Below are 25,416 nucleotides of genomic sequence, written 5' to 3' on the forward strand. Positions count from 1 at the left end.
ATAGCATAGAATAAAACTTTGTGTGGGTTCAATGAAATGCAATGATAGGAAAGAATGCAGCACAGAAATAATACTTTTGTGTGTTCACTCAAATGCTATGTAATCACTCTTTCCCCCTGATACTACTCATTCCCCCCTAATATGCAATATAGAGATGGAAGGAGAGAAAACAGGTTTCAGGAATAAACACTCAACGAATGAAGTTTCAATCCTAATTGTCCCCCCCCCTCAACCCCCCCTCAGCAAGCTTAGAAAGAAACAGGAATGATTTTAAACAGGTCAAATGCTTTTGAATGTGATTTTAAATGAATAGGAAAAATGCTAAAAATTACTTTAAATCACTAAATGGGATTCAAAACTAGTGGGGGCCACTTTGGATAGTTCCAGGGAGACACTAGCAATGATGGTGGGATAACTAGCAGATAGAAAATTGAATTCAGAGGTTGGGTGAAAGAAATAGCTATTTTACATGTGATGAAATTGAGCCAAATGCAGAATTGCGGCAAACTTTTCAGCGCATGAGAAACACGATTACGGCAAAACTAGAAGGAAATGCAGCTGGGGATGTTAGCTTCAATTTGACACTTAGATTTCATTCCTAGCATGTATGGTTCAGAAGTTATGAAGGACTGAGTAAAGGTCGATTTTTCTCAAAAAGAGTCAAGATTTCAAATGTAAGATGCGCTTTTGAATATTACAAACAAGGATTGGCTTTACACTAAGGGGCTATGAAGATGCGAGATACCAACGGCGCCTCTGTATGATCTTTGCCTACTGCGACACTTGTCTTTCTTCAGCAAATATATATTGGTGCAAAGATGATTTATCACTACAATTATCACAGGACTATATGGATGAGAGAAGGATTCAGGACAGACAAAAAAGGTTCTACAATGCAGTCTGGATATGATAGAATGGGTTGGATAGGATCACATAAGGATAAGAGATTGGCTATGGACAATTCTATGCTAAATACTCACAACTATGGTTTTGGAATAGGCCCGTCAAGATCCGGTCAAGTTTTTGGACTGGAATCTGCTAACTACCTGACAGGATTCAGGCGCTTGGTTCTACACTCAGCAAGGCACTCTGGTCTCTGCACGCCCTCTTGGACTGGATCTGACGGGTTGGTTCTGGGTTACAGCTCTGCTCTACTGGTTTGGATCTCTGGGTTCTAGCAAGAGTTCTTGGCAAGAAGCAGAAAAACGGCACAGCCCGGCTGTTCAATTTGTTGTGCCCCTTGGAAGTTTGGGGTTAAAATCAGGTTGCAAGATTTTAAAGGCCAGCTGAGAAGGGTTCAGCTTTAGAATTGGGCCTTCTGCTTTCCTAGTTCTGGAGTCTTGATCTGGATTCTCCTGCAGAGCGCTTTGTCAGTAAATTGTCAGGACTCGACAGTGGAAGCTTTGGCATTACTAGAAGGGTAACGCTGTGTAGTGTCACTATAGCACGGTCTAGTCCTCACCCATCATGGCTGCCATGTTTATAAAATCTAGTGCCGCCCACAACCCGGTGCGTTGTATCTGCTTTCACTGATACGTGCGCTCCGTGGCTAACCTCGTTTAGCAGCCTTACTTTGCCTTCGTCGTCTCTTCCCCTCTCTTCCTTTCTCCCGGTCTCCTCTTCGACTTTTCCCCTTTCGTACTCGTTTACCTTTGCCCTTCCTGCATTCTGCTGCTTCTAGTTTCTCCTCGTTTTTGCTTACCTTTGGGCGTTCTCGCCTTTCGTACTAGCGGCAACCCTTCCTGAGTCTGCCTCCTCCGCGACCCTTTGCCTTCTTACCTATTCCTTTCGTGGTTCGAGCTTATTCTGGTAAGTGGGTTCTGTTTCTGGTTCTCTTACCTTTTTTCGTTCTTCTTCAGTTCTGCTTTCTATTTTTCTGTTTCCTCACGGCTTCAGACTACAGAGTTCTATATCCCAGCCTACTTCCGGTCTGTTACCTTGTGACTCTTTTGCCGCTCCAAGCCTAATCCTCTGTGTTCTGCAGCATATAGTCATACCGGAGTCGTCATTGTTTTCCTGTTGCTTCAAGAGCAGACTGCCCGCTCGCCAGGAAGTTCTTCCAAACTTTGTTTTCATCACTTGGAGAGCTTCACAAACTACAAGGACAACACTACAGGGTTTTTTGACGCCTGTCTGGCTTTTTCCCTGACTATTGTGGTTTGGCTCCTCGGGGCCCTCCGAGACAGGTCCCAATCCCTGTCAAGGTGGCCTCTGAGGGAGCCAGGCCTTATTTGCATGACAGGAAGTCCAAGAAGAAGCCAGCCAAGGATCCCTCCAGGACCTCAAAGAAGCTGTCTCCCTCTTCCAAGGACAGTGATACGGAAGCAACAGGTGAGGAGCAGGGGGAGGAAAGAGCTCGTAGCTGCCCTGCAAGGCTTAACCATAGAGGTGCAATCTCTCAAGAGAGAAAATGCCGCCCTACGCCAACAAGTGGTACTACACAGAGATGATCAAGGAGAGTTACCACCCATGCCCTTGTCTTTTGGGAAATACGATGGCTACCCAGGAGGTCTTAAGGAATTTTTGGACGCTTGCCAGGTGTACTATGCCTTTAGACCTCATGCATTTGAGACAACTAGATCCAAGGTGGGATTTCTTATTGCAAACCTAACCAGAAATGCCCTAGCTTGGGCTACCCCTTTAGTCTCAAATAATGATCCAGCTCTGAACAATTATGACAGGTTTGTGGATCAATTCAAGGGGAGATTCGACCGCCCAGAAGTTCTGTACACCTCGTTTGAAGCAATCCTTGATGTTAAACAAGGATCGACAGACGTCCAAACATACATCTCTCGCTTTCTAAGGTTGGCAGCTAAGGCTGACTGGCCAGATTCTGCTAAACAAACCATCTTTCGAAGAGGACTCTAAGAGGATATAAAGGATGAATTAGCCCGAGTGGCCCGTCCTCCTTCCTTTCAAGATCTCATGACTCTCTCTCTACAAATTGAATACTGACTAATGTAACGCCGCCAGGAAAGAAGAAGACCTTGTCTATACCCTCCGACACTTACCCCACCTCCTCCACCATCCAGGAAAGCTCCAACTATGGAGGAACCTATGCAGATAGGAGCCACCCGTGGACCTTTAACGCCTGCCGAACGTAAGAGGCGGAGAGACTCTGGTCTCTGTATGTACTGTGGCTCCTCAAAACATCTGCTCAAGGATTGTCCAGAGGTACCCCCGCGAAGGAAAGTGTTACACCGCCTCCGGACCAACCAACTCCTAGTGAAGCCAGAGAAGTGTCAGTTTGAGGTCACTTCAGTTTCATATTTGGGGTATATTCTCTCGAAGGAAGGTATTGAGATGGAGCCCAGTAAGATAAGGGCAATATTGGAATGGAAAGAACCAAGGTGTGTCAAAGATGTCCAAACGTTTCTAGGTCCGCAAGCTTTTACCGTCAATTCATTCCCAGCTTTTCAAGTCTGATGCTACCCATTACTGGGTTACTAAAGAAGGGGGTCAAATTTCTATTTGGCCAAGAACAGAAGGAGGTCTTTACTCGTCTCAAGCAGCTGTGTACCTCAGCACCCATACTAGTGCAACCCAATCAAGAAAGACCCTTCATACTGGAGACAGATGCCTCAGGAGGAGCTGTTGGAGCAGTTATTTTACAAGAAGCGGAGGACGGACTAACCCACCCAGTTGCCTATTATTCTAAGACTTTGACTAAGAATGAATGTAACTACTCTGTATTGGAAAGAGAACTGTTGGCCATCAAACTAGCCTGTCAAGAATGGCGACATCATCTCCAGTGTGCGGCCCACCGTTTTCTTATTCAAACAGATTATCGTAACCTTCGTGTTTTACAACAGATGGAATGCTCTAATGCTCGACATGCCCGATGGTCGTACTTCTTCTCTCAATTTGGTTTCTACATATCATACATCCCTGGTTCAGAAAACAGAATGGCAGATGTCCTCTCTCGAAGCCAAGGAGAGGAAACTGGTCTCTATCAAGATCATGACCTCTTGTTCCCACGTCTGAAGGTAATGACAAGTGTCTCACCTTTTCTTCACAAGCTAGTAACCAAGTACGCACAACAACCCAACTTCCCAGTATCAGTTGCCCAGGGAAGCGACATTCTGTACTACCACGATGCAGGATTGTATCGACCTTCTAAGAAGCATCAAGAACAGGTTCTGTCTTGGTGCCACGATTCTCCTCTCTCCGGACACCCCGGTATCAAGAAGACCCATGATCTAATACGCCGTCGCTTCTGGTGGCCTGACCTACGCAAGGATGTAGACAGATATGTATCTTCATGCCCAGTCTGTGCAGCAAACAAGTACCGAACAGGCAAGACCCTGGGAAAGCTTCAACAACCTCCTGTACCAGGTTGTCCCTGGGAACATATTTCCATGAATTTTATTGTTGACCTGCCTAAATCTGGTGGTATGACGGCTATCATGGTAACAATCGATACCTGCAGCAAGATGGCTCATCTTTCTACATTATGCAGTCTTCCTTCTGCTCCTGGACGGCCGATATTTTTCTCAGAGACGTGGTACGTCTTCACGGACTACCCAGAACAATAGTTTCAGATAGAGGTACTCAATTACTCAATTTATCTCAAAGCTTTGGGCATCATTATGCCAACAACTAGGTATTTACCGAGCACTTTCATCTGGTTACCATCCGCAAAGCAACGGTCAAACCGAAAGACTCAGTGCCAGTCTAGAGCAATATCTAACATGTTTTTGTAGCAACAAACAAGAAAGATGGTCTTCATTCCTCTCTCAAGCAAAATTCTCTTATAACAACACCTATCACACATCCATTCAGATGAGCCTGTTCTTTTGCACCTCTGGATATCATCCTCAACAGATACCATGGACCGGTATACAAGCTACAAGGACTCCAGCCATCAACAACATGTTGACTGAACTCAAAGAGGTCCACAGCATGGCTTGAAGAGCGTTGGAGAATAGTCAATTGTCAAAGAAAAGGTGGGCAGATCAGAGTAGGCTGACCAATCCCGAATGGAACCCTGGACAAATGGTCTGGTTATCCATGAAGTACCTACCTCGTTGGGTTCATACAGGCAAATTTGCTCCTCTGTATTTGCGTCCTTTCCCCATTCTGGCTCGAGTCAATCCAGTAGCCTTTAGACTACGTTTACCCAAGAGCCTTCAGCGGATGCACCCAGTATTCCACACCTCTTTGCTCAAGGAATGTAAAGAGGATCCATATCAACGGAGAACTCAGAAGATCAGAACACAGATTATAAAGGAACCCCAGGAGTATGAGGTTGAGTATTTGGTGGATTCACGTTATGGAAGAGGCAGTGTTCAATACCTAGTCCATTGGAAGGGCTACTCTGCAGAAGAAAGAACTTGGGAACCCAGATATCACATACACGCTCTCAGGTTGTTGCGGAGATTCCATTTGAAGTACCCAGGGAAACCAGGAGGGTTCCGGTGGGGGAGAGGTTATACTGTCAGGACGACCGTGGAAGCTTTGGCATTACTATAAGGGTAACGCTGTGTAGTGTCACTATATAACGGTCTAGTACTCACCCATCATGGCTGCCATGTTTATAAAAGCTAGCCCCGCCCACCACCCGGTGCATTGTATCTGCTTACACTGATACGTGCGCTCCGCGGCTAACCTAGTATAGTAGCCTTACTTTGCCTTCTTCGTCTCTTCCCCTCTCTTCCGTTCTCCCAGTCTCCTCTTCGACTTTTCCCCTTTTGTACTCGTTTACCTTTGCTCTTCCGGCATTCTGCCACTTCTAGTTTCTCATCATTTTTGCTCATCTTTCAGCGTTCTCGCCTTTTGTACCAGCGGCAACCCTTCCTGACTCCGCCTCTTCCGCGACCCTTCGCGTTCTTACCTATTCCTTTCATGGTTTGAGCTTATTCTGGTAAGTGGGTTCTGTTTCTGGTTCTCTTACCTTTTTTCCTCCTTCAGTTCTGCTTTCTGTTTTTCTGTTTCCTCACGGCTTCAGACTACAGAGTTATATATCCCAGCCTACCTCCGGTCTGTTACCCTGTGACTCTTTTGCCGCTCCAAGCCTAATCCTCTGTGTTCTGCAGCATATAGTCACACCAGAGTCATCACTGTTTTCCTGTTGCTTCAAGAGCAGACTGCCTGCTCACCAGGAAGTTCTTCCGCCCTTTGTTTTCATCGCTTGGAGAGCCTCAGAAACTACAAGGACAACACTACAGGGTTTTTTGATGCCAGTCTGGCTTTTTCCCTGACTATTGGGGTTTGGCTCCTCGGGGGCCCCCGAGACACGTCCCAATCCCTGTCAAGTTGGCCTCCGAGGGAGCCAGGCCTTATTTGCATGACAGGAAGTCCAAGGAGAAGCCTGCCAAGGATCCCTCCAGGACCTCAAAGAAGCTGTCTTCCTCTTCCAAGGACAGTGATACTGAAGCAACAGGTGAGGAGCAGGGGGAGGAAAGAGCTCGGCCTGACATACATCAGTTGATTGGTGAATATGTGTGTGTCTCTAAGTCCTCAACAGTCCCTATTTATGTATTTCCCAAAGGGGTGGATAGGCTGATTATACCAAGCACACCCTCTAGGAAACTGATTGGTCAAAGTATTCCCTCTCTCTTGATTTGAAAATGAAACCAGTGTGTCATGATGACGCTGTGTTTCTGGTCCAGGGAAAAACCTCCCCTTTGTTTCTACACCGAAAATATATTTTTCATATAAAGCATAGTTACAATATCACCAACTTGCTAATAATACAGATTTACATTCCCAATTCAATAAAGCACGTATCTGTCCAAGTCCCATCTTCTTAAGAGTTTCAGTTCACAATTGACAGTTTTTCGCGCTTTTGGTTGGTTACCCAGTGTCAGATCTGTACAAAGTTTTCCACATACATGTGCATACCATCTGGGCATAATCCTGTAAATTCTCATATTCCTAGCATTATCACAATTGCTACAAAGTCAACATTTTAGTGGTCTGGTCTCTGAACATCGCACACATTCCAGAGTAGTTTCTACTTGTGAGCCATATTTTCATTTTAATAACCTATACATTTCAGATTTGTACCAGTTTGGCACATGTTTCTATGAGTCTTTTTCTCAAAATATATTTTCTATTGTTCCAGATAAACATTTCAGTCTAGCCCCTCCTCCAAGGTTTGGCTGAGTCAAGAGCAACCTGAGCCTCTTCCTGCCAGCAGCTGGTTTCTGTTGACGCCCACATTTGCATTTCCTTTCATTCAAGGGAGTCTTTTGTTTCCTGTCAGAGCAACAGGCCAAAGTCCTCCTCCCGCCTCCTTTCACAACACCCTGCCAGTTACTCAGCAGAGAGCAGGGGGGGGGGATTCCTTTGTTTGGGAGAAGTTGTGGAATGTCTTTGAAGCTCAGTGTGGCTGGTTTTAGCTCACTTTTAAAACAATGTTTAAAATAGTCTTTTTCTAAAATACATTGTACATTTATAACAAATATAGCCACAAATCTCTTAATTCCAGCCTTTTTAAAACATAGAGATGGAATTGTAACCCCCTATATTTCTTTTGATGGGAAGTTTTTTCTTTTCCATACTTTGATTTTAATGTACAAGTTTAAATGACAGTATAAGTAAATGCCAGCTTCTGATACATGCGAGCGGCGGTACTGCGCCCATTTCTGACACATTTTTCCCATGCAAGCACCTTTGAATGTTGATTTTCCTATGATGAAATGTGCTTCTGCTGATATTGTGCTTAGGTGGATCCTTTAAATAAAGTGATGTTTCTGCTGTTTGAGAATCATTATTTTGCAAATTTAACAGCCAAGGAAAAACAGATTTTTAAAGCAGTTCTGGGTTTCCCTTGCAGTGCAGCACTGCTTTTTCAAGTAGTTTAATTTTACTCTGTGGGCAGCCCAATGATAGGTTTTGGCATTGGTCTTCTGTGTTACCACTGACATAGGCAGAATGGATTGGCGGCCTATTTTTCAGGTTTTCCTGTGCACTTTCCATGATTTTTAGCGCATAGATCTTTTTGGCGCATAGATCTTTTGGCGGCCATCCTGCTGTTTTTGATGAAAACAGCGCACAATGATGTTGCAGGGCATAGACTAGTGGGTTAGAACATCCCACAATGAATGGGTTTTTTTTCTGCATAAAAGCAGGGCTCTGAGGACTGGAGGACAAGATGTCGCCACTGGACCTAAGAAACCGAAGAGGAGAAAAGCCAAAGACCTCTGCAACGACTGAACCACTGGTGAAGCCCTGCTGCAGATCTTCACCACTTTTCTCCAACGACTCGAGAAGATCTTCATCTGCAAGAGTCTTCTTCCCTTGAGCTGGTGGGGCCAACCAGTTCGCCAATCACTTTCCAGGACCTGCCTTGGTCGAATCGCCAGTGCCAAGCACTCAGAGACCGGATTGCCAGGCACCCGTCCACCACGACCGTGATTTAAAGGAGCGTACCTTCTATTCCGTTTTGGCATCACCACGGCTGGCTTAATCCCTGGGCAGTGCAGTAACTCGAACCTTCCTCCATGACAAGAGCCTCTCTTCCTCTGCTCGATCTCCCGAACTGTAGGAACTGGCAGGAACTACCGCCACCGCAGGAGCCTCTTCCACTTTGATTTTTGATATCAAGATAAAAACGTCGAAAATGAGATTGTATCTGTTAGGCAGAATCCGATGCAGTTCCCTTAGGAAGCACTACAGAAGATTAGGACTACAGGTATATGCAATAAATCCCCTTTGGTATCAGTCTGTACCACACAGATTTAGTTGGTAGCTGTGGCTGAGCAGTCAGACTTATCTCAAGAGGGAGATGAGCAGTATTTAGGGTTTACACAATAGGACTCCAATACTATGGGACAAGGAAACACTGACCAACGCTTTGTATCAAAAATAATATATATATTGTCAGGTACAATGCTCGGGTCTGAGTCTGTTTTCTCCCAGAGCGGGTAGTCCCTGTGAAGCTGTTTGTGAGTTCCTTAATATCCTACCGGGTAGGATGGGGAAAAAGTGTTACAGGGAGGGGGATACCGCATCTCACCATCAGGTTTCCCAATCCTCGAAGACCCTTCACCCATTTGATCTCCTGCACTGGTCCACCCCCACGGTCTGGATCGAAAGGAGATGGCCGTGCCCTGGCCACCTGAGAGAGAGTCTTCGGGGACTAGTGGGTGAGACACCTTCTGGTTTCTCATATTTCTGAACTGTAAGAGTGAAGAGTGGGCAGTCTTTTCTGTAGACTAAAAATGATTTCAAATTTAATTTCTCAATCGACAATCCTCCATGTGTTTCGGCCTCATGTCCAGGAGGTCGCACACCCACAGTCTGAATTTTAAAAAGAAATATACATGTTTTGTAATGCAATTTTTTTGGGAGAGTCTACAATCTAGACTGGAGTCTAAATTCTAGACTAAAAAAAGAAAATAGGTTTTTCAGCATATAATGAATATCGTGTGTAATATCTACTTGCATACGCTTATCATTACACTAAATTTCTAGACCGAAAGAAATCTAGTTTAATGAAAGCAATATGCAGGTAAATGGTACCATTAAACACACTATTCATCGCCTGCAGAAGACCAGATTTAGCATATAGTATAATGGCCACAATGTACAGTATTGTAGCTCTCTACACTATTGGGCATTGGATTTTGCATGTTCTGTTCTGTTACAACATGACCTTAGTTAAGTGTGATATTTAAAATGCAGATAATTTGAAGAGCACCATAACAAGAGGGCGATTGATGAGCAAGCTAAGGGATTTGTACCCGTGATAGGTCTTTCTACAGGATACCAACCTTCATATGCTTGATCAAACACATTTAGGGCTTCCTGTTTTCCGTGTTCTTTCAGGGCTGACATTTTTTCTAAGATTTTGTCATCACTAAAAATGGTAAACAAAACGAGTTTTGGCAAAGCCACTATTGGCTGTTTTATAGCTATTATATAGTTTGCCAACCACTGCCACGCATATTCTCAAGTACTTTCATGATTCGCCAGCTGTCGCTATCTTATGGAGCAATGCCACTGTTTAGGCAGTGCCTGCAAAGGCCTCTCTCGTTTCCGCGCAAAAGTCAAAACTGTGGGATTTATCATTACTTTGTTAATCATGTAATCGTAGGTTCGTAAAGACTGCATGTTAGTGCATTGTAAAGGAAAGAGAGAGATATTTATTAAATTATTCCTTCAGTTCAAATATTTGTTAGTTTTATATTGTACCTTGATGTCACCAGCAGCCACTTCAGAATGTTGTTTTATATATGGGTGTTTTATAAGGAGCAGATTGTGCCAAGCGTTAATTTCATAGCACAGGGCACTTACTCTATATGCACAATAGGTTTAGTGGGAATTTTTCCACTGGAAATCAGAGAGCACTGTTGATCACAATTAGGTGCATCTTTAATTACTCGAACAGATTTCAAACGGGAAATCTGCTCAGGCACACCACTGTTCATGAGGTAGCTTTTGGTGAAGACAAATGCTTTCAACTCACACCAGAGAGGACATCTCCACTAGGGGCCTGAACCAAGTGTACCAAAGAGGACACCATCACTGCAATGCTTGATGGTGACATCAACTACATGACTACAATCAATTCACCTCGCACAGGACACCAGCTTGGTCTAAAACAAGTGCAACTAAATACAAGTGAGTGCATAAGTTTAAGTGCCCCACAGATACCTCAGCCAAAACATGACATGAATAGTAAAATAGTGAATAGCGACCATCACTGAATGATTGAAACAAGCCTACATAACACAGGAATAAACACCAGCACTGCGATACTAAAAGGCGACTCACACTGCAAGATTAAAACAAACACCTCAACGAGGACAAACCAACTGTATTAAAATATTGAAATGTGTCCTTCAGTTCAAGAATGACGCAATCACATCTCACACAGGACACCACCACTGCAATACGGAAAGGTAATCCTCATTTATAAGCTGCACTTGTGTCAGTCCTACTACAACTACTGCAAGGTGACCAGTGCAATATTACTAAACAAAGTACCATCAAATGAGAGAGGAATGCCACTGCTGCAATAAATAACAGTGATGAAGGCTGTCGGTATTGTGTGGAAAAAAAAAGCACCTCACTCAGGACAGGGCACCATCGCTAAAATAATGAACTGTGTCTGTCATTGCAAGAATGAGACAAGTGTGCCTGACACAGGAAACTCGTTTGTATTAGCCATACAGTGAATGTACCTTTTCGGTATTAAAATGGTAGTAATTTGTCTAATTATAGGTGCTTGTCAGTCCAACGGTGAGTGTTCAGATACTGAATGAGTACCGTCATTGCAGGTCCAAAACAAGTGAGCCTAAATTAGGAAGCATCCACCCTGACACCTAGAGATTTGTACACATGTTGCTTCTTCGTTCCTTCTACTGCCTCTCATGATAACACTTGTTCTAGGAAAGACTTGTTAATAAGCTTTAGGGATGGTAGGGAAGAGTGGTAAACATGGTAATGTAAAAAGTCTGTTTTAAAATGCAGCATTTTAACCCATTATTTTAAAATATTTCCCGGTGGAGTCCCCCCTTGATTGGTTCAGACTCCCTCACTACGCTCGATCAGTTGGCATATCTAGGAGAAATATTTATACCCCTCCACTTAAAAAATTCACCAGCTTCCTCTGGCCCTTGACTGTGCTGGGAGCAGGGTAGGCGGAGCCCAGGGACTGTGGTGGTTGCAAGATGGGCGAGCCATGGGATAGTGATGGGAGCAGGATGGGGAGAGCCCAGGGACCTTGGTGGGAGCATAGTGGGGAGAGTCCAGGGTCTGTGGTGGGGTCAGGAAAGCCCAGGGACTGGGTTAAGAGTTGGATGAGGAAGTCCAAAAATGCCATTTGGACTCACTGGCCATTTGGCATTTTTGGGGGGTCCCAGGGAGCCCACATTTTGCTCATGGGGGCCCAGGCCAAAAACATTTGAAGACCACCCGTGGTCTATAGGGTTTCCCTGATTTAACTGTACTTCTCTTTATATGCTACAGAATACTGTGTCCTTACCTGCAGTATAGATTTACTGACATAGTAACTGATGATGAATGGGATGGTGTAAGAATTTCACAATCCCTTTGGTTATATTTATTTATTATTTGTTTGTTAGGCGCTTATACAATAAGAACATACGGTTTCAAAAAACCCACAGGGCAGGGAGGGAAGGAGAGAGGGAAATACATTAAGCATTACAATATAATGTTTAATAGCAGAGGGGGGAGAGAGAGGGGATGTACCTACTATGCCTTATGAGTAATTCAGAATGTGCAGTGCTGTCTATACACTGACCATCTATAGCGATTGCTGGTCAGGGTATAGACAGCCAACAAAAATATCTGCTGAATCACAGTTAAGCTATGTAATCACGAAGGTAAAACACAGCTTCCTGATGGCCATTTGCTCACACTCTTAGAAGCTGATGAAACACAAGACAATTCGATTTAGAATACTATTGAGTTTGAGAGTCAGTTTCCTAATGTCGAGACAAGAAAATTCCAAAAATATAGAAATGGGTACTGTGAGGAACCTGAGGGCGTCCTCATGTCTTTTCCCCCTGTATCCTCCTCTCGGGTGGCCAGGAAAGGCCATCGCTCTTGGATCCTGACTCTGGGGGTGAATATGCAAGGGAGGATCACCTGGGTGAAGGAGACTTGGGCAGTGGGGAGGGGACATCCTTAAGTGAGAAATTATAGCCCACATTTCCATTTCACAACAAACCCTCTATCCCTCTAGCCTATATAGGCTATTGTCACCCCTTTCCCTGTTCCTGCCCTAAAACATAACCCAAGAAACATCAGTACGCTACTGTGACGAGGAAGAGACCAACTAGAGCTACACATCCTCATTTTATTAGTGCTCACACATACGGGCCTGAGATGAGGAAGACGACAGCAAGAGTGAGGCAGGACTACCGCTTCAGCAGTGAACTGTGTAGTCCTTTTTAGATCAATCATGGTGGCGGAAACATTAAAAGCTGGAATCATTGTGGAAATGGGGGTAGCTGTGGAAACAGGGATACAGACTGCTGGGTGTGCAGGCTGACCCATCCAGATCAGCGGTACGGCAAGCGGAATGCTTGAGACCCGTTAGAAGATGCATAGTTTATGCGGCGGGAAGCGAAGGTGAAGGGTGTTGGAGGCCAGTGGCAGACTGAGAGAGGCAGACCGGCGTGACCGAGCGAAGCAATCGTAAGAGTCCCGAGCTGCAGGAGGAGCATCGCTGGGTGAGCGAAGCCACAGAGAAGAAGCGAGGTACTGCATGGGACAGAGAAAACCCGTGGCGGCAGAGCACCTTGCAGAAAAGCTCTAAGCTCTGACCAGTGAGTGTACCAAGAATGGGGAACGCCAGGCTGGCAGGTGAATATGCAAATCATGCAGTGAACACTTATTTAAACAGAAACAAGTGTTTTTACGAATAGCCATTTGAGTGAAAGCAATTATAAGTACTTTTGAATATCGAACTGAGTGAAGGCAAGTTTTGAGCACTCTTGAATGTTGGCTGATCTGGCTGACAAACAAACTTTGGCAAAAGCCAAGAGAATTCAAAAGAACTGCATTTTTATGAGAAAACCAGCATTGGTAAAAGCGAAGAGAATTCAATGAACTATATGTTATGAGGAAATGCACATTGGCAAGCGCCAAGAGAGTACCAGAAAGTTTTACAAGTGCATCGTGGCTAACCAAGCCACGTTAGTGTCAGGACAGTGTGACACTGAATAAATCAAGCATCACTGTGTAGTTGAAGCAGTGGCCTAATGCTGATTGAAAAGCAGCTATGAAGGTTTATCGGTTGAGTGACCTGTACTGGGTGGACCCTGTGGTCCGACAACTGCGCCTAGACCGAGTGCCCCCCTGTATGGAAAGCCACTGAAACCACTCATAAAGAAGTTTGTGTCTTATAATGACCTCGTATGTGATTCTGAAGTCAGGAAACTGATATACCTATGTGAACTAGTGAAAAGTATCAATATCCTAAGAGCTGGGAAGTGTACCCCGGAATGGTGTTGTTTTGACAAGCTGGAAGATTTGATCTCTTGGGGAAGGGAAGCCCTATGCCTTATTAATTATTTTGAAAGGGAAGCTGATTACAAGCCAAGAGCTGGAAGTAGCTTTGAACTTTATTTTGAACGCTACTCGTTTTGATGCTGACATCCCTACACATTGTATACAGTTAGTTGTGAGGGCAGGTATAGGTTTTGTACACAGACGTTTGCTTTGGACTTCCTGACACAGCCTATCCTTAGTATTCTTTAGGTAGGGAAATCCCACCTTAGAATAGGGCAAGTTAGGCCTTACTCCATCCTGCCTTTTAAGTTAATAAAACTTTGTGAACCAAACTTGAACATGTTGTCTGTGTCTGCTTCATGATGCCTTCACAGTACTAAAATACTCTAAAATAAAGAAATCACTATCAGCCTTCATATATTTGAACTGACCACAGTAGTGTAGAAACAGAATGGTTATATTTAGAAAAATGATGATGGACCATTCCTTTTGTCTATACGCAGTGTTAAATTATCTTGTTATTGTGAAGTGGAATTTGAAAGTGTTGCTTTATGTGCAAGTGCTGTAGCACCATTCTGTCTTCTGGAACATAGGTTTGCAAATCTTGATTCACCAACGAAAGACATTTGGCCTTGGGACACAAGAACTGAACTCACCCTGCAGTTAAAAAGAACACTTTAATGGATGGAGTGGGGTCTGTGTTTGATATCTTTAGGTGGTTTTGACGAGACTGTTGTCTAGCACAACAATTTCTTCTCTTGGGTAGTACTTGGCACTAACTGCCACATCTGTACACCACATAACCATTTGCTTTTATCGCAACAGCCAGGCGGAGTGAGTGTTCTAGGCGAATGGCAAGCCTACTACTGAGAGAGTAGAAAATTATGAGGAACTATCCCTCCCTTTTCCCCATCCCTCATGTCTGTGGTATAATGAACAATGTAACACCATAATGAATTATTAATATAAATTGGATCATTTATATATTATGATTTGGTAATACTGCAATGATAAATGTAAAATGATACTTTGTTTTTGGCATGTAATGCTTGGATCTTTTATTTTGGTTCCTGGGTTACGCACAATGTCTTGCATGTGGGTGTTTGTTACATTGATTCTTTTGAAACCTAATTAGAATTGATGAATTTACTTTTTTGTTGGTTTGGAGACTAGCCCTGATTTGATAATGGTGCTGTGCTCGCCGAAACACGTGTTATCACAAAGGGCCACTTCATGAAAAAAAAATTGACACTCAATAGAAATTCGAGTTGGGTTCCACATGAATCATTGCGTGACATCTTACTTCTTGTGGAGCATGAACAAATATGAAATAACACTGTACTACTGAGAGAGGCTTTATGACAGTGTATCTGCGTAGGGAAAAGAGTTTTGGCAAGTCTCACTAAATATTTAAAGTGGGACTTTACAGCTTTAAAACATCTATTGGGACACTGTATAGTGTAGGGTTTATTGCCATCCAAGTTGTCTCCTGAATACCTGCTTGGTAGCTCCCCCCTTGACCTGGCGGTTCCATAAGATAATGTCCCTGCAAAAAGGCTGTGTGGCCAAAAGGTGGCTGCAACAAGGCCATGGTTTGCGGCAACATTATCACTGTTACACCCTCCCAACCCCCATTTTTAATACATTTTTTCCCAGAAGGCGAGCGGGGGACAGTCCCGCTCCCCTTACAAATGGTCACCAAACATAATATCGCCACAGCCTTTTACCAGCGACTATATGCACTATATGCATGGCAACCGTTTGTCTGGGGGTACTATTACTGGATAACGACCTGGCAAAGAGGTCTCTTAGCCGAAGATGAATAGTTATTTTTGCTGGAACTTCTGCTCCAATTAGAGAGTGTTGAAGCACCTGATTGTATGTACTCTAACTTAATCTCTGACTGTCGCTCCCAGAGTGAGCAACTTGCTTTTTGGTCAGGACGAGGGGTTAAGTATTATTCAGTGGCTGCACAAACTGAAAAGGATGGATTGTCTGAGCCACAGCTATCCTCAATTTATCTTCATGGCCAACCAATTACTACAAACTAATGAACTCTTCAGTGGTGCTGCCCCTTTATTGCCCTATTAATACTAAACCTCACCACCGAGCAATGCCTCAGGATAAGGTGTGAAGTATTTCATTCATCCCTGTGGGGAAATCACACCACTTTCACTCTTCAATATTGCTTGAAGAGGGTACCCCTCTTCCGACTTGGGGACTTCAGGAGGCAACACAGGACTAGCTTTACTTCTCTGAGAAACCTAAAGGTGTATCACCCACTAGTCACAGGGATCCATCATCCAGGTGGCCAGGACACAGCCATCCCAATTGGATCCAGTTTCTGAGGGTGGGCCAGTGCAGGAGGATCACCTGGATGAAGGTTCTTCGGGGAGTGGAAGCGGGACACTGAGTGGTGAGACGCGGTATCCCTTTCCTCATGCCACATTTTCCCCATCCCACCCAGTAGGATATTTAGAAACTCTGACCCCCCCCTTTCCAACACAAACCCTTTCTCACACCGTAAGCGACAACGGACTAAAACCCAAGCCATTTACCTGACATGTCACAACACAAAGGTCAGGCAGAGTGAGGCAATTGCCGACAAATACACACGCCTGACTGCCCTTTCGCTTCCCCACTGGGATAAAAGTCGGAGCATGAGAGCACACTCGGAGCAAGGCCGAATGCACAAGGAAGCAGCTATTACAGGACAGCAGTTCAAACGGAGGACAAAGGCGGTAAGACCTGAAAGGACGGCAAGGATGGAGTCACCCTTGCCCTTTTCAACCCAGACCAGCAAAGCCTCCGACAATGAAACATAACACCAGGAAACGCAGCTGACAAATGGTGTGATGGATGTCAACGGTACGTGGAACCCTCCCGCACTGATAGCTAGGGCGGAGAGACACGGTTACCATTATGGTACCGCCCTTGACTCCAGCGGCAAAAGGAACGCCAACATGTTGATCACAGCCAGTGAATCGGAAGAACCTGATAGTGGGCCGGACTGTGTTAAGCTCAAGGTTGCAGTGGCAACATTAAGAAGATTAAGATACAGCTGCCTTTTGTCAACAAACTTGGTAGTAGAGATATAGTGATCCGGAACCATGTGGGCTCTCGTTCTGAGGCCTCTGACTGGTTTCCCCTCTCCTGAACAAAGAGACTGTGTTTAACTAAGAGTGTATTGAAACTACAAGTACCAAGAGGCCGTAGGGAAGACTGACCTGAGGTGTCAAGTTTGTCATACAAGGGTCAAGTCAAATCCCTGTACAATCGAACGTCCTTGACACGTTGCAGACGTTTTGATGATTGTGGAATTGTGAACCCGACTGAGGAAACTGTGAAACAGGCGTGTGTGCCCGGCGGAGGGGAACGCCATGCGAACTATGAGTCTGTGAAGTCCTCACTTGCCATAGCTAACAGAGTGACCCAGTGAAACAAGATCGCCCTTTGGAAGTCTGTTTAAATAGGCAAGTGTTTTGGGAAGCTGATGCTGAAAGAAGGATCGGAGCCCGGCTCGAGGGGATCGTAGGGTGAAGAGTAATCGCCTAATGTGAAGGTTAACAGAAGGAACTTTGTTCTGTTATTTTCGCATATCAGACCCTCTGAAGCAAGATAATGTGCATGAGAAGAGACTTGGGCACAGAAGGCCCCTGATATAGATAAAAGGAACTGTAAGCTTGTGCCTGAGAAGCCAGGAGTTTGCTGTGCTCGAGTCCTGCCTTGTCCCGTGCATAAAACTTGGGGAAAGGGAGACCCCTTCCTTAACATCCTGACTTATCATTTTGTGAACACTTCTATCTTTTCTTGTGAATGTTATCCCACACTATTTTGTAGCATAGCGGTAAGGATTGGCAATAGACGTTTTAGTATAGCCCTTTTTTATTTGACTAGACTCCACTAGGACTGTATTACTATTATTTGATGGTTTTAGCTTGCTCCCATCTTAGATTTAGGTTTAGATTGGGTGTTATCCCACCCATTTTACAGTTTAATCAACTCCCTTGAACTGTGATCACTTTTGTCTGTCTTGCTTTGATACCATTCCTTCCTTACACTACCCTTTCTCTCAGGGCCTTTGAGGTTCTAGAGAGATGAGTCCTGTACTCTGCATTGTGCCCTGAACCCAAACACAACTGTGGGGGGTCTGTGACTGACGTCTGTGAGATACAGCCCCTACATTGAGACTCACGGCCTCAGAGGTTTGGGACACGGTTGCAGCAGAACATTCTCTCCGAAGAGAAGTGTTCCAAGAAAGCGTGTTGAGCAGGCAATAAAATAAACTGCGGTTAAGGGTTGTGGTGTGCTGTGTATGGATGTAGGATGGTGTCATCTCTGGAGTCGATGGTGCCAAAGGGAGTCAGCATGAAGCCACACTGCCCCCCTTCTGAGTGAAAGGTTTCAGATGCCAGCTAACGCTGGAATCTTGTGGGAGGAAAATCCATCAGAATGAATGTTACCAAAGATAAGTATTTTGTCCATCCAGTGTTACATAGAGAGGCTTCAAGCTATATTCTCTAACAACTCCGGCATTTGTTGGAGAAAATGGGGGAACTTGGCTATGCATTTGCACTTTTTTGTGGTCTTGCCTAAAGCAATATTAGAGAAATGTTCCCTTACTGAAGAAAATAGTAGGAATGGAACTACCCCTAAATCAGAGTACTATCTTGCTTGGGGATCCAGATGACCGTGGGACTCCATTGCTGTCCCTTTATCCATTAATGCAAATAAGTTATCATCCACACTCTTGTAGCCACAAAGCTCACTTATCTTGGCTTGGGGATCTGGACAACAATGGAGCATTTCCTTACTCCTACGTCCAGTCTCCTTTCCTCCATACTGCATGGGCGTCTCTCGCTACGGACGGGAGACGGAACATTTTTTACCCCGGATACTTTCTTCTGTCTTTTTGTCTTCTTTTTTATCAAACAGGTACTCGGTCCTCTGGCGCCATGCTCTTTCCCGGCGCATGTCGACGTCAGCGGGCTTCAGCAGGTGTCCAGCCTGCGAAGGGCTCTTCCCTACGTCCGAGCCCCACGCTCTTTGCCTCCGCTGCCTTGGCCCTGACCACGGCTGGGAGGGTTGTGCCACGTTCAAAGCGCCTCTACCGCATGCTCTGAAGAACAGGCTAGCTCGGTGGAGGGAGCTCTTCGAGAAGTCGCCTCCAGAGGACTTGAAGGACTTCGTCGGACATAATTCAAGGCCCAAGGTAGGGCCGCTTTTTTCCGTCGCACCCCACAAGGGCAATGCCACCCCAAAGAAACTTTCAGGTTCTCACACCAGGACTGGTACCGAGGCTATTTCAACTAACTGCCGCCAGGCCGAGGGGTCATTAGAGCCTTCCTAAGACAGTGCTGACGGACCGCAAGATTCTTTTACTGGTTGTACACCCGAGGAGCTATGCCCTAGTACCGGCCAGATGCCCAAGGGGGCGCCTGCACGCAGCACTACCGGTGATACTGCCAAGGGAAACACGCCTACCAGGCCCTGTCCTGAGGTGCAGGGTAGGTCTCATGCCCAGTGAGCCAAGCGCCACGACTTTGGCACATGGCACGCACCTTGACAAGATGGCCACCGCGCCAGACAAAATGGCTGCTCGTCCGATACCACCCCTTGGAACAGAGCATGTGTGAGAACGAGTTACAAGGTAGGACTGGTGTTAAAAGAGGTACGTGGCCTACAGCTTATCCATCAGCATCTCAGGGCAGGTTTACCCTGCAATCTTCACACACAGTTTTGGTGTCAGAATTTCACAGATCCATGGATCCTATCCGTAGTGTTCATGGGGTACCGACTACCAATTCCTCCCTCTCCTCCCTCCTCTCCTCCACTCCCACAGATTGGGACAGCAACTCTGTTGGCGGAAATTTGGTCAAGAGCCATGCAGTGGAAGAAGTCCCAGCCTCCCAGCGAGCCTTGGGCTTCTACTCCAGGATTTTCCCCATACAAAAGAAGCACCAGGCTGGCCTGAGAGTTGTGTTGGACCTCTCCACCCTCAACCGCTCCCTCCCTCTTCAGAAATTCACAATGTTTACACCAGACACATAGCAGAGACACGGTACAGGGGAGACTGGATGTGCTCCCTGGATCTTTAGGACGCTTATCTACCAGCATTTATTGGGTATCATGGCAGCAGTTCTACAGGCCGTACCCCACACGAGAGTCAAGATGAGGAGATTGCAGCTGCACTTCGCAGCCTAATGGAGTCGGGAGCTGAGCTTTCAAGCGCAGTTTGTCAGCATTCCTCCTTCTCTCCACCCAGACCTCACATCGTGGTCCAGGGACTGCAACCTGAGGATGGGCAAGCTCTGCGGCAGCAGGCCCCTCGGGTCACCATCACCAGATATTTCTTCCTGGAAGGCTAGGGGGCCACCCTGGACAGCACAGTGTCCACAGGGTCTGGTCCCAGCAGGAGTCTCATATCAACTTGCTGGAGCTGAAGCCTATCTGGCTAGCTCTCAAAGCTTACCTCCCGCTCATCGGGGGCAAGGGCATCCTCATCCAAAATGACAACTCCACCAGCATGTACTATGTTAACAAGCAGGGTGGCACCAGATCCACTCCACTGTGCAGCCTAGTGGTCGGCACGTGGGAATGGGCCCCGGAGAACAACATCTACCTGATGGCCATCCACCTCCTGAGGGAGGCCAAGCTGGAAGCGGACAGGTTCATGCAGACTGGGAGCGGACAATTACGAATGGCAATTGAACGATCAGGTCCTGCTCGGGATTTTCAGCAGATGGGGGCATCCACTGGTGGCTCTCTTCGCCTCCTGGGCCAACAGGAAGTGCCAGCAGTGTGCGTCCTGGCGGGGGCTGGGCCCTGGCTCCCTGGGCGACGCATTCCCACACCCCTTGTCCACAGGGTCATCTGCAAGATAAGGGAATCATGCCATCTCTGCGTCATTCTGATAGCTCAGTGGTGGCCGGTCAGGCCATGGATCTCGGAGCTTCTCAGCCACTCGTACTGTCCCCCCATTCACCTGCCGCTGGGCCCAGCTCACCTTCTTTCTCAGCAGGGGGACAGGGTCATCCAACCCGCTCCACAGAAATTAGCCCTCACAGCGTGTTTCCTGTGCAGGTCACACTGAAACACCTGAGCCTGTCTCAGGCTAAACTGGACATCATTCAGGGCACTAGGAGAAAGGCAACTAGGAGCTAGTACAAGAGTAAATGGACTAGGTTCTGTCACTGAGCATACTCAAAGGACTCTAAGGAGATCGACCCCCTTACTTTAACATTAGACGATTTTCTCTCCTTCTCTGCGCACCTCGCTCACTCAGGTGTGCAAATTGACACATTCCGCACCTACTTGGCAGCCATCGCCGCCTACAGGAATTCATAGGAAGCGGTTTTCTCCTCCTCCAACCTGGTGATGAAGCGACAACTGGCGGGCCTCACCAAGCTCTACCCGCCTATCAAGAAGCCACACCCGGTGTGGTATCTCAATGTAGTGTTGGGCGCACTGGCACACAAACCCCTCGAGCCAATGGCGCCCACGGACATCAGACTAGTCACCATTAAAACAGCTCTGTTGGTGGGTCTCACCTTGACTCGCAGAGTCAGCGAATTACAGGTACTGGTGGCTTCAAAACTCTACACTACTTTTCACAAAGATGAGGTGGTCCTGAGAATGCACCCCGCGTTCCTACCTAAAGTAGTCTCTTTGTTCCATCTAAATGAAGAGATCGTGTTACCTGTGTTTTTCGCTGATCCTAAGGTTGATGCTCAAAGGTCTTACACTGTCTGGATTTCAGACACGCTCTGAAATTTTAACTGGACAGGACCAAGAGCTTCCTCAAGTCGGTCGCTCTTATCACCTTCGGGGGGGGGGAGGGTCAAGGCCCGGGTACCAGGCATCCAGGGCCTCTATAGCAAGGTGGATGGTTTCGGCCATCAAGGATGCCTATGAGGGGCAGTGCAAACCACTTCCAGCCAAGATGAATGCCCATGCTGTCTGAGCAAAGGCCACGGCGGTCGCGTTCCAGAGACAGGTTCTGTGGCAGGTCATTAGCAGGGCGGCCACCTGGGCCACACCATCGGCAAGCACTACTGTTGGGAGGCCGGCTCTAAGTCAGATGCAACTTTCCGACAGGCGGTTCTAAAGAACTTGTTTTCTTAAAGAGGGTCACCTCTCCAGCCTAGGGCTAAATTCAGTTGTAATTGCCAATGCAGTATGGAGGAAAGGGGACGGGACGTAGGAGTAATTAATAGTTACTCACTGTAGTGACTAACATGCTCCTAGTCCATAGTCCCCTTTCCTCCATACGTCCCACCATCCTCCCCCCTAATAATACTGGTGTCATTAGGCAATGTTAATAATGTTGATGCGTCAATGAAGACTGAGGAGTGGCGCCGGTGGGCGGAGTCAGAGGAGCGCATGGTCCAGGGCCGCGCCCTCGCGCGCCTCTAAATTTAAAGGGGAAGGTTTTTTCTGCTGAAAAGGTTCCGTCTCCCATCCCTAGCGTTATACGCCCATACAGTATGGAGGAAAAGGGACTATGGGCTAGGAGTATGTTAGTCACTACAGTGAGTAACTATTAATTACTCCTACGTCCCGTCCCCTTTCCTCCATACTGCATTGGCGATTACAACTGACTACGGTAACTATTAATTTATCCACTAATGCAAATAGTCCTGGTCCATGTTCTTGTAGCTACAAAGCTCAACCTTGCATGTAGCAATGGCATATGTTTCCTCCCTTGGAGCTTTGATTGCACATATTTTGGCACTGTTTTGTAATGGAGAAGATTAAAGTTTCTGTTAAGAATCAGTCATATGATTTTAATGGTGTGATTGCTGTTTGTGAACTCAATTGGTATGGGCCTAAGAAAGAACACCCATTATATGAAACTCAGTAAGCCTATGCTGACATTCTGCCACTACACAAATGGTTCCCCTTGCAAAGCTAATTGCCTGTATGGGTACTGGCCCAAAATGTCGCCCTCATAATTGCGACGACCGAAATGTCAGACTTTTTTTTTTGTTAATACCCTCCTTACACCACATATATATGTGGGGGGGATATGTGATATTATAGTAATATGGGAGGGGAATGCGGGGGGGGGTCTCCCCTCGCATATCTATGTGGTGTAAAGGGGGTTAAATAAAAAAGTCAGCATTTTCAGCCGTCGCAAATATGGGGCTCCCAGTGATCAAATAGATCTCATGTATAGAGAAATTGATTTATGTTGCAAGCAAGGGTGGCACAAGTCAGACGTGTTGACCCTGCACTGTGTCATAATGTCTTTGATTAACCTATACATTAAACATGCAGTGCCATGACCCAGTGGGATCTCGGTAATGTGTATAGGAGACGTTGGGAAGGCATTTGGGGGACGGGGAAATTAAAGTAAAATCAACAGATTTACTTTTTCTTATTCTACATGATTGCTAGAAGGGTTTGAATGAATTGTAACCACTGGCATTGATCTGAGCAGCCCTTCAGACCATCGCTTTTCAGTCTGACAGTCCATTAGAGAGACCATGTGCAAATCAGCCTTTGTCCCACCTCAAAATGAGCAGTCCAGACCAGCCTGCTACGGCACATCTCTTCTGCATGCGACCAAAAGCAACCTTAGGCATTTTTTTCGGCCTCATTGGGTGTCATCAAAGTGGTTTTCTTTGGGTCCCTCTCTGGTCTACAGGGCCAATGAAAATATTTGAATGTAAAAAGAAGAAAAGAGATAAACAGGCAAAGATGTTTGGGGCAGCGAACTAGCGATTACCACAGCTAGAGAGATGAATAAAATATTACCACTCTCTTCAATAAGTGTTTGTAATGATTTCATTTAAAAAATATGTTGGAACAATGTCAGATCCTGCTACGTAAATTATTGAAACATGTATATATCCTTCTTTCACTGTTACCAATTCAGGTTTGCTAAGAGATTATGGAAACCTAAGAACTAAAAATAGAAACTGCTAATATTTTAAAAGTCAACAACTTGCAGTCTGGTGACTTTCTGAAGGATCATGGGTCTGGTTAAAGTTTTTTTTTAAAATTCTCTTCTTCTTGCATATATCTTGGTGACGAGGCTAATAATATTTATATTATGCAAATATGTAAAGTGTGAACATTATTTAATCTGAGATTTGTGATCCATTTTTGTTCGAAATTGCTTCTTATATGAGATTAGAATATTTCTTGATTTTCCAAGTGAGTAAACAGATTTTCCTTTTAGGTTTCATGCAGTTCATTCAGTCTGTGCCTGTTGCAGAGGTTCTTGCCACTGAAGGAAGCATCCAGGTAAACATGATTGACAGGGTTAATCGCAACATTTCCCTTGATGATAAATGTATTATTTGAAGTATTGAATGTTAATAGAAGATTTCAAAGTTGAAATAAAAACAATAAAATAACGTGCATAGCCCCATATTAGACAGTAAATATGTCTTCTGAAAGTAACTTAGTGTAAAAAGAAAGCATTTTGAGGGTTGGTTTGAATTGGGATGCTTGGCCTAAAGAAACCTTTTTTTAGCAGTAGTTTTAACACTTCATTGTTCCATTTTGCATGTAAAAAATATGATTTCGAAACAACAATCAAATCGTATAAAGGTATAGCATTGATATTTTTCACTCGTATGTGTACTCTACTCTTGAACATTGTAAAATTCCCTCACTTCCAGTCTGTATCTTTTAGGGAAACACTGAAGCTCTGGCACATCACTTTCACAGTTCTCTTTTTAGGTGCAAATCTTGGCCATCTAGATCTTATTATTCACTTTCCTGTCAACCATCCTCTCATAAATGCCTCATCCTTTTTGAATTTTACAACAGGTCTTATATTTTCACATCTTCTATTTGTCACTCTCTTCATTCGCCCTTAGACTACCATTACTCTCGCCCTTAAGCTGTATCCTTATTCAACCCATTTTTAACGACTCCCTCAACTCTGGCCTCTTCCCAGAATCCTTTAAAAAAGCTCACATCAAGCTATGTCTAAAAAAAAAGCCTCCCTCGACCCACTTGAACCCAAGAATTATAATCCACCAGATTTCTTGCAAAACTCATTTACCGGACTGCATACTCCCAGTTTAACTGCTTTGTAGAATCAAACAATCTCCTTTATCCTGCACAATCAGGCTTCAGACCTCGACATTGAACCGAAACCACTCTGATCTCAATCTGGGATGATCTCAAGGTCACTGCAGATTCTGTGGGATGTGCAGCACTGATACTCCTCGATCGCTCTGCAGCATTTAACACCGTTAACAGTTCAATCCTCCTTGACCGCCTCCATTCCCTAGGAATCCGTGGCTTGGCACTCAAATGGATTGCCTCCTTCCTCAGCAACAGGAAACTGTCTTCCTTCTGCCTTTTGTCTCAACTGCTCGCTCCATCAACACAGGAGTACCCCAAGGTGCATGCCTCTCTGCTCTCCTCTTCAACCTCTAGCTGAACACTCTACCAGGAATCATCCGCGTGCACAACCTCTCTTGTTACAACTACACCGACAATACCCAAATTATCCTAAGAATCCCC

At 45.4% G+C, this 25,416-nt stretch overlaps 1 protein-coding gene across 2 annotated transcripts in view; it reads left to right on the forward strand.

Moving 5' to 3' along the window:
- The window catches only part of PIK3C3 (phosphatidylinositol 3-kinase catalytic subunit type 3), a 1,987,152-nt gene that overhangs the window by 1,433,651 nt on the left and 528,085 nt on the right, over positions 1 to 25,416 (forward strand). For both annotated transcript variants that reach the window (XM_069626883.1, XM_069626882.1), the window contains exon 19: positions 24,116 to 24,180. In XM_069626883.1, the coding sequence (XP_069482984.1) occupies positions 24,116 to 24,180 (65 nt within the window). The remainder of the gene's footprint in view (positions 1 to 24,115; positions 24,181 to 25,416) is intronic.

The sequence above is a fragment of the Ambystoma mexicanum genome, chromosome 6p (genome assembly GCF_040938575.1).
Source record: "Ambystoma mexicanum isolate Mex_15411 chromosome 6p, UKY_AmexF1_1, whole genome shotgun sequence".
Taxonomy (NCBI): Eukaryota; Metazoa; Chordata; class Amphibia; order Caudata; family Ambystomatidae; genus Ambystoma; species Ambystoma mexicanum.